This window comes from Oncorhynchus mykiss, chromosome 13 (assembly GCF_013265735.2).
Source record: "Oncorhynchus mykiss isolate Arlee chromosome 13, USDA_OmykA_1.1, whole genome shotgun sequence".
Classification (NCBI taxonomy): Eukaryota; Metazoa; Chordata; class Actinopteri; order Salmoniformes; family Salmonidae; genus Oncorhynchus; species Oncorhynchus mykiss.
Genome location: NC_048577.1, coordinates 52,001,817 through 52,011,959, shown reverse-complemented (window position 1 = coordinate 52,011,959; position 10,143 = coordinate 52,001,817). Strand labels below are relative to the sequence as shown.

At 41.7% G+C, this 10,143-nt stretch overlaps 2 gene segments (V, D, J or C); both read left to right on the top strand.

Annotated features, from left to right (window-relative positions):
- Positions 1–718: 718 nt before the first annotated feature.
- On the top strand, positions 719–1,337 carry LOC118938090. The segment is given in 2 exon segments: positions 719–852; positions 982–1,337. Coding segments are annotated over 2 exon segments (399 nt in total).
- A 3,307-nt stretch (positions 1,338–4,644) lies between these two features.
- On the top strand, positions 4,645–5,409 carry LOC110486758. The segment is given in 2 exon segments: positions 4,645–4,778; positions 4,875–5,409. Coding segments are annotated over 2 exon segments (363 nt in total).
- The last annotated feature ends 4,734 nt before the right edge of the window (positions 5,410–10,143 follow it).

Sequence of the window (10,143 nt, the reverse complement as noted above, 5' to 3'; positions counted from 1 at the left end):
TGTTGAAGGAAATCACCAATGTTGTCAAAGTGGCAGCAGCAGACATGGAAGGAACATGGTTTGTGTTGAAGCTGAACTGGTGGGAGATGCTCTTGTCTTGTTACACATTGTTTAAAAGTGCGCCTGTTCATTACACTCTGCTCAAATGCACCTGACTTCGCCTCCCGTACACACCTTTGACAATATTGGTATAGAAATGACATTGCATTCTCTGGAAATGGCTCTGGTGGACATTCCTGCAGTCAGCACGCCAATTGCACGCTCCCTCAAAACTTGAGACATCTGTGTCATTGTGTTGTGTGAAAAAACAGCAAATTTGAGCCTTTTACTGTCCCCAACGCAATATGCATCTGTGTAATGACCATGCTGTTTAATCAGCTTCTTGATATGCCACACCTGGATTATCTTGGCAAAGTAAAAATGCTCACTAACAGGAATGTAAACAGATTTCTGCGTACAATTTGAGAGAAATAAGCTTTTTGTGCATATGTAACATTTCGGGGATCTTTTATTTCAGCTCATGAAACATGGGACCAACACTTTACATGTTGCGTTAATATTTTGTTCAGTATACAGGATATATCCACACAAAAGCTATATATTAAAAAAATAAATGAATACACATCTGTGCTGTTTTAGTGTCTCCCTGTCAGGTCTCCCTAAATACCCCTCTCCCCCCATCTCTCTACGTCAATGCAAACCCTCCCCCGGATCCTTTCAGTACTTAAACAGGGTCTGCCTTTAGAGGAACTCTGAGTCCTGGAGAGTAGAGAAGAGCAACCGCCACCAGTTCAGCTTCAACACAAACCATGTACCCTGCATCTCTACTGCTGATGCTGGCAGCTGCCTCCTGTGAGTCTCTCTGGATTTGGGGGATAAACATGCCACTTAACAATGGCTTTAGTCTTGTTAAAACTTGTTTATAATGCTATTTGGAATGACTAACATGAATGTTTTTCTGTTGTGGTTTTATTTTCTCAGGTGTTCACTGTGAAGAACTCACTCAGCCAGCCTCTATGACTGTCCAGTCAGGTCAACCACTGACCATCTCTTGTAAGGTTTCATATTCTGTAGGTAGCTATTACACAGCTTGGATCCGGCAGCCTGCAGGGAAAACACTGGAGTGGATTGGAATGAAATATACTGGAGGAACGCACCACAAAGACTCCCTGAAAAATAAGTTCAGCCTCACAGTAGACTCCTCCAGCAATACTGTGACTTTAACAGGACAGAGTCTGCAGACTGAGGACACAGCTGTGTATTATTGTGCTCGCCTCCACAGTGATACAAACCACCACCAGACCTATACTAAAACTCACTCAACCTTTAAACAGTAGGAGTTTTATGTATCTCCCAGGAGGGGGCCATATTAACTTTAATAAAATAAAGCCAAATCACCTCATGGAATCATGAATTTAGTTTATATAGTTTCTAGTTTATAGTAGTTTGATATGATATTAAACGATGAGCGTAGACAAATATATGTATGCACAATATAGTCTAAAGCTCCAAGCTGTTATTGCTACATAATATAACATGTAAAAACAAGTTCCAAACGCTGAAAGAGTACATGTTAGTAATTTAGCAGACGCTCTAATCCAGAGCGATTTACAGGAGCAATTAGGGTTAAGTGCCTTACTCAAGGGCATATTGACAGATTTTTCACCCAGTAGGCTCAAGGATTGAAAGCAGCAAACTTTCAGTTACTGGCCCAACGCTCTTAACTGCTAGGCTACCTGCTGCTCACTGAGACAATCAAAATCGAGCTCATTGTCTCAAAGGTATGAAAAATTGTTTTCCATAAAAAATACACATCCTTAATTGTTGACCCTCTTAAATCAAAACAGAAGTGCTTCACTATGCCCACTAATACAGTATACCCCCCCCCCCCCCCCCCGCCCCATATCTTTATATCAATGCAAACCCACCCTCTGGCACTTTCCCCACTTAAACAATGTCTAACAAGAGCATCTCCCACCAATTCAGCTTCAACACAAACCATGTTCCTTCCATGTCTGCTGCTGTACATTTTATTGGTCACATACACATGTGTAGAAGATGTTCTTGCGAATATAGAGAAATGTTTGGGTTTCTTGCTCCAACAGTGCAGTAATATCCAACAATTCAAACCAATACACAATATACAGAAACCTAAACATAAAATAATGGAAGGAGTATGTAAATACTAGGACGAGCAATGTCGGAGTAGCATAGAATAGAATACAATATATAAACTGTTTTTCAGTCTCTTGGTCCCAGCTTTGATGCACCTGTATTGACCTCGCCTTCAACAGGCAGTGGCTCGGGTGGTTGATGTCCTTGATGATCTTTTTGGCCTTCCTGTGCTGTAGGTGTCCTGGAGGGCAGGTAGTTTGCCCCCAATGATGCAGTAGGTGGACCGCACCACCCACTGGAGAGTTCTGCGGTTGAGGGCGGTGCTGTTGCCATACCAGATGGTGATACAGCCCAACAGGATGCTCACAATTGTACTTCTGTAGAAGGGTTCTGTGAGGGTTTTAGGAGCCCAACCAAATTTCTTCAGCCTCTTCCACTGTTGCGCCTTATTCACCACACTGTCTGTGTGGGTGGACCATTTCAGATCGTCAGTGATGTGTACGCCGAAGAACTTGAAGCTTTCCACCTGCTCCACTGCGGCTTCCCTTACCAAAAAAACAGGCTTCTGGCTGTGATGAATACGAGGGGAGACAGAATGCTGGTTTCAAGGGCAGGTCGTAGCAGGTGTTTATTAGCAAAGGACCACAGGAGGAGGCAGGTAGCTGGGTCCAGGGACAGGCAAAGGTCATACACAGGGATTGCAAAAAGATAACAGTACAGGCAGGGAAAAGGTTAACCTCTGCACACAGGTCCCGTTAGCGGGATCAAATTCGACAACATACGGTGAGCGCTTCATAAATATTCATATTAAACATTCCTGAAAATACAAGTGTGCCTGCCCGGTCCCTCTCTCTCCACGGTAAGCACAGGGAGCTGGCGCAGGTCTCCTACCTGACTTCTCCACACTCCCCGTGTCCCCCCCCCCAATACATTTTTGGGGCTGCCTCTCGGGCTTCCAGCCACGCTGCCGTGCTGCCTCCTCATCTCTGCTTTACAGAGAGGGACCGGGCAGACCACAAGTCTGGTTCATCCTTGGGAGCAATTTCCAAATGCCTGAAGGTACCACGTTTATCTGTACAAACAATATTACGCAAGTATAAACACCATGGGACCACGCAGCCGCCATACCGCTCAGGAAGGAGACGTGTTCTGTCTCCAAGAGATTAACTTACTTTGGTGCAAAAAGTGCAAATCAATCCCAGAACAACAGCAAAGGACCTTGTGAAGATGCTGGAGGAAACAGGTACAAAAGTATCTATATCCACAGTAAAAAGAGTGCTGCCGTGCTGCCTCCTCATACCGCCGCCTCTCTGCTTTCGCTGCCTCCAGCTCTGCCTTGGGGCGGCGATATTCCCCAGGTTGTGCCCAAGGTCCCTTGCCGTCCAGAATCTCCTCCATTGTCCAGGAGTCCTGAGATTGCTGCTGCTGCCCATCTTCCTCTTCTGAGGAGGAGTAGCAAGGATCGGACCAATACGCAGCGTGGTAAGTGTTCATCTTCATTTTTAATAAGAACAGTGAACAAAACAATAAACGACAATGTAAAAAAACAAAACCGAAACAGTTCCATGTGGAAACAAACACTGACACGGAAAATAAGCACCCACAACTCAAAAGTGAAACCAGGCTACCCAAGTATGGTTCCCAATCAGGGATTGACAGCTGCCTCTGATTGAGAGCCATACCAGGCCAAACACAGAAATACCAAATCATAGAAAAACGAACATAGACAACCCACCCAACTCACACCCTGACCATACTAAAACAAAGCCATAACAGCCATAATAAAGCAGCATCATGTTGTGGGGTTGCTTTGCTGCAGGAGGGACTGGTGAACTTCACAAAATAGATGGTATCATGAGGTAGGAAAATGATGTGGCTATATTGAAGCAACATCTCAAGACATCAGTCAGGAAGTTAAAGCTTGGTCGCAAATGGGTCTTCCAAATGGACAATGAACCCAAGAACACTTCCAAAGTTGTGGCAAAATGGCTTAAGGACAACAAAGTCAAGGTATTGGAGTGGCCATCACAAAGCCTTGACCTCAATCCTATATAAAATTTGTGGGCAGAACTAAAAAAGATTGTGCGAGCAAGGAGGCCTACAAACCTGACTCAGTTACACCATGGGCCAAAACTTACCCAACTTATTGTGGAAAGCTTGTGGAAGGATACCCAAAACTTTGACCCAAGTTAAAAAATGTAAAGGCAAAGCTACCAAATACTAATTGAGTGTATGTAAACTTCTGACCCACTGGGAATGTGATGAAAGAAATAAAAGCTGAAACCAATTTCTCTCTACAATTATTCTGACATTTCACATTCTTAAAATACAGTGGTGATCCTAACTGACCTAAGACAGGGCATTTTTATTAGGATTAAATGTCAGGAATAGTGAAAAACTGAGTTTAAATGTATTTGGCTAAGGTGTATGTAAACTTCCGACTTCAACTGTATATCCTCCACTTATGCAAATGTAACTTACTGTAGCCCCTCTGTTCCTTTCTCTCCCTCTACCTCCTCCTATATAAAAACCTCTCTGTATATGAGAGTCCTGTTACGTCCCTCTGAGTCCCGAGGAGTAGAGAAGAGCAGCTCACACCATTTCATCTTCAACACAAACCATGTTCCCTACATCTCTGCTGCTGCTGCTGGTAGCTGCCTGCTGTGAGTTGCTGACTGTTGTCTGATCAGTATAGCCTGTTTTGCTGTGATACTGATGTGACTACTTGATTGATCTGACCTGTCATTCCTCTCCCTCAGGTGTCCACTGTCAGGTCGTACTCACACAGGCTGAACAGTCAGTCCAGGGGACTCCTGCAGGATCCCTCAAACTCACATGTGCCTGTAGTGGAATCACTCTCAGCAGCTCTTATATGCACTGGATCCGCCAAGCACCTGGAAAAGGACTTGAATGGATAATTTACTATTATTCTGACAGTTACAAGAGCAATGCCCAGGTAGTACAGGGTCGATTCACTGCATCGAAGGACAGCACTAATTTCTATCTGCACATGAGCCAGTTGAAGTCAGAGGACTCTGCAATGTATTACTGTGCTAGAGACTCACTATGGTTAAACTAATGAGAATAGCTGTACAAAAACCATCTGGTAGAGAAAGGAAGGGCGCGCACAAACACACAGACATACGTATAGTATGACCAGTAGACCATGACAAGGGGATACATGAGGAACAAATGTAATAATGTGTCAGATAATAACACAATGATACACCTGTTAAATACATGGCTAGTGTTATTGATGCATCAACAGTGGGCACTCTCTCTCCATTTGAATAAAATAAAGACCAATAAAATAAAGACCAGGTCCCCACTTGTTTTGAGCCCTCAAAAAAGAAAAATAATAATAATTAAAAAAAACATATACAGTTGAAGTCGGAAGTTTACATACACTCAATTAGTATTTGGTAGCATTGCCTTTAAATTGTTTAACTGTGGTCAAACGTTTCAGGTAGCCTTCCACAAGCTTTCCACAATAAGTTGGGTGAATTTTGGCCCATTCCTCCTGACAGAGATTCTGTCTGTAAACAATTGTTTGTGTCATGCACAAAGTAGATGTCCTAACCGACTTTCGAAAACTATAGTTTGTTAACAAGACATTTATGGAGTGTTTGAAAAATGAGTTTTAATGACTGCAACCTACTTGTATGTAAACTTTTGACTTCAACTGTATGTAATTAATGGAATATCAGTAGGGAAAAAAATATTTAGCACAAGCTATAAATTCTCTGGTTTGTTGTCCATGTAAAAGGCCGGACTTCTACTGGAGGATCATTTTAGGCAGGACTGATACAATGAGTATTACACTCTGCCAATTTTTTTTGGTATCGTAACCCATTAGTGTCAATTGTCCCCAGTCTTTAAATTGTTGCATGTATTTGTATTGGTACCATAATACATTGTATATTTTTTATAGTGTAGAGATTAGGCCTTCTTGTTCAGTATTGGTCACGTTTATCATGAGAATGGTAAAAACAGTAAAGGATCATGAATGAGTTCCATGAATGTTTAAAACTTCTTATGGCTGCAGGGGCAGTATTGAGGAGCTTGGATGAAAAGGTGCCCAGGGGTGCCCAGAGTAAACTGCCTGCTCCTCAGTCCTAGTTGCTAATATATGCATATCATTATTAGTATTGGATGGAAAACATTCTGAAGTTTCTAAAACTGTTTGAATGATGTCTGTGAGTATAACAGAACTCATATTGCAGGCAAAAACCTGAGAAGAAATCCAAACAGGAAGTGGGAAATCTGAGCTTGGTCGACTTTCAACCCAGCCCCTATTGAATACACAGTGGGATATTGGTTATGTTGCACTTCCTAAGACTTCCACTAGATGTCAACCATCTTTAGAAACTTGTTTGAGGATTCTATTGTGAAGTGGGACCGAATGAGAAAGGAATGAGTCATGCGCATTTCACATGAGAGGTAGCTGCGTTGCTTTGCTTTTCTGAAGAAAAAATAATTCTCCAGTTGGAATATTATTGAAGTTTTATGTTAAAAACATCCTAAAGATTGATTCCATACATCGTTTGACGTGTTTCTACGGACTGTAACGGAACTTTTGACATTTCGTCTGCAACAAGGGAACGTGTTTCATGACTTTGGATGTGTTTACCAAACGTGCTAACAAAAGTAACTCTTTGGACATCAATGATGGACATTATCGAACAAATCAAACATCTAATGTGGAACTGGGATTCCTGGGAGTGCATTCTGATGAAGATCATCAAAGGTAAGTTAATATTTTTTAATATTCTGTTGACTCCAACATGGCTGATATCTCTTTGTTTTCTGAGTGCAATTCTCAGATTATTGCATGGTTTGCTTTTTACATAAAGCATTTTTGAAATCTGACACAGCGGTTGCATTAACCTGTTGCGACTCTAGGGGCAGTATTTTCATTTTTGGGTAAAAAACTTTCCAGTTTTAAACAAGATATTTTGTCACGAAAAGATGCTCGACTATGCATATAATTGACAGCTTTGGATAGAAAAAACTGCAAAGATATTGTCTGTGAGTGCAACAGAACTGATGTTACAGGCGAAACCCAGATAAAAATCCAATCAGGAAGTGCCGCATTTTTTAAAACTGCTTCATGCCAATGACTCCTTATATGGCTGTGAATGGGGTACGAATGAGCTTACGCTTTCAACCTGTCCCGCAAGTGTGATGTTTGGATGTACCGATCCCTGAGCAGGTGTTGTTACACATGGTCTGCCACTGTGAGGACGATCAGCCGTCCGTCCTGTCTCCCTGTAGCTCTGTCTTAGACATTAGACATAGTTTTCATAACTGTGACCTTAATTGCCTACCGTTTGTAAGCTTCTAGTTAACCTCTCTAGGATAGGGGACGCTTGCGTCCCACTTGGCCAATAACCAGGGAAAATGCAGCGCGGCAAATTAAAATAAAATGACATATAAATCTAACTTTCATTAAATCACAACATGTAAGATACAAAATTGAAGCTACACTCGTTGTGAATCCAGCCAACGTGTCAGATTTTTAAAAGTATTTTCGGCGAAAGCATAAGAAGCTATTATCTGATGATAGCACAACAGTAAACAAAGAGAGTAGCATATTTCAACCCTGCAGGCACTACACAAAACGCAGAAATAAAATATAAAACATGCCTTACCTTTGACGAGCTTCTTTTGTTGGCACTCCAATATGTCCCATAAACATCACAATTGGTCCTTTTGTTCGATTAATTCCGTCCATATATATCCAAAATGTCCATTTATTTGGCGCGTTTGATCCAGAAAAAAACAGCTTCCATTTTGCGCAACATCACTACAAAATATCTCAAATGTTACCTGTAAACTTTGCTAAAACATTTCAAACTACTTTTGTAATACAACTTTAGATATTTTTAAACGTTAATAATCGATCAAATTGAAGACGGGTCTATCTGTGTTCAATACAGGAAGACAACAAACAACGCTACTTTTCAAGTCTTGCGCAACTCTCAACCGTGTTACCCATTTCCAAGATGGCCGTACTTCTTAATTTCTCAAAGGAATAACCTCAACCAAATTCCAAAGACTGGTGACATCTAGTTGAAGCGGTAGGAACTGAAAACAAACTCCTAATTCATCTAGTGTCCCAATGAGAACTCACTGAACAGACAGAGACCTAAAATAAATATTCTGAATGGTTAGTCCTCAGGGTTTTGCCTGCTACATAAGTTCTGTAATACTCACAGACATGATTCAAACAGTTTTAGAAACTTCAGAGTGTTTTCTATCCAAATCTACTAACACTATACGTAATAATATGCATATCTTATATTCTTGGCATGTGTAGCAGGAAGTTGAAATTGGGCACGCTATTTATCCCAAAGTGAAAATGCTGCCCCCTATCTCTTAACAAGTTAAGTTCTTTGAAAGGCTGGTAATGGCTCACATTAACACCATCATTCCAGAAACCCTAGACCCACTCCAATTTGCATACCGCCCAATCAGATCCACAGATGATGCAATCTCTATTGCACTCCACACTGCCGCTTCCCACCTGGACAAAAGGAACACCTACTTGAGAATGCTATTCATTGACTACAGCTCAGCGTTCAACACCATAGTACCCTCAAAGCTCATCACTAAGCTAAGGATCCTGGGACTAAACACCTCCCTCTGCAACTGGATCCTGAACTTCCTGACGGGCTGCCCCTAGGTGGTGAGGGTAGGGAGCAACACATCCGCCACGCTGATCCCCAACACAGGAACCCTCAGGGGTGCGTGCTCAGTCCCTTCCTGTACTCCCTGTTCACGCAGGTTATCAAATGGCTACCCGTACTATTTGCACTGTTATTTTTCACTATCTTTTTAATGTTGTTTTTATTTCTTTACTTATCTATTGTTCACCTAATTCCTATTTTTTACTTAAACATTGCACTGTTGGTTAGGGCCTGTAAGTAAGCATTTCACTGTAAGCACCTGTTGTATTCAGCGCGCGTGACAAATAAACTTTGATTTGATTTGATCATCCCATATAAGACAATAGATCACAAATATGTTAACTCAATGGATATTATAATTATCTCTAAACGTAAAATACTTTGTTCCAATACAATTCTAGATTGTTAAGTACATACTACAGAGGCCCATCAAGACAAGGAGGTGTAGTTTCCCTGTCATCTTTGCAGGATGTCAGATACATAAGGGTTTCAAGGCAATCAATTCTAAGACAAAGTCAGACATCATCACTGTCAATCATCAGTATTTATTTAACTAGGCAAGTCAGTTAAATAACAAATTCTTCTTTACAATGACAGCCTAGGAACAGTGGGTTAACTGCCTTGTTCAGAGGCATAATGATAGATTTTTACCTTGTCAGCTCAGGGATTTGATCTAGCAACCTTTCGGTTACTGGCCCAACACTAACCACTAGGCTACCTGCCTTCCCTCATATGAACATTATGTATCGTGTATTAAGATGAGTCATGAAATAATGGTATATTATGCATAATTTATGTTAAATCATATTACATTTGTATATTTCCCACAACAATATTACAAACACCTTAATATAAGTGGCCCCTGTAAGAAATGTAAGTATGTCGTTGTAACGTTCTGAGTGTAGTGGGTGAGAAGTCAGGCGCAGGAAGCAGAGAGTTCAGGGGAGTGCTATTTTAATGCACAACAACGGCGAACATAAGCCAACCCCACGAAAACACAGGGCGTAATACTAAACAAACGCCCCAAACAGGGGGACTTAAACTGTCTAGAAAAGACCCACGAAATGGGAAAGCACGTAACTCACAGACGTGCACACAAGTTTACACAACACAGAAGGTCACAATAATTAATCCCGCACAAGGAACCAGGCGGGCCGGCTGACTAAATAAAGCCTCACTAATTATACATAATTCAAAACAGGTGCACTCAATGAACACATAAGGAGGGGGAGGAAATAATCAGTGGCAGCTAGTAGGCCGGCGACGACGACCGCCGAGCGCCACCCGAACGGGAAGGGGAGCCACCTTCGGTCGGAGTAAAAATATATATGTCACTGCA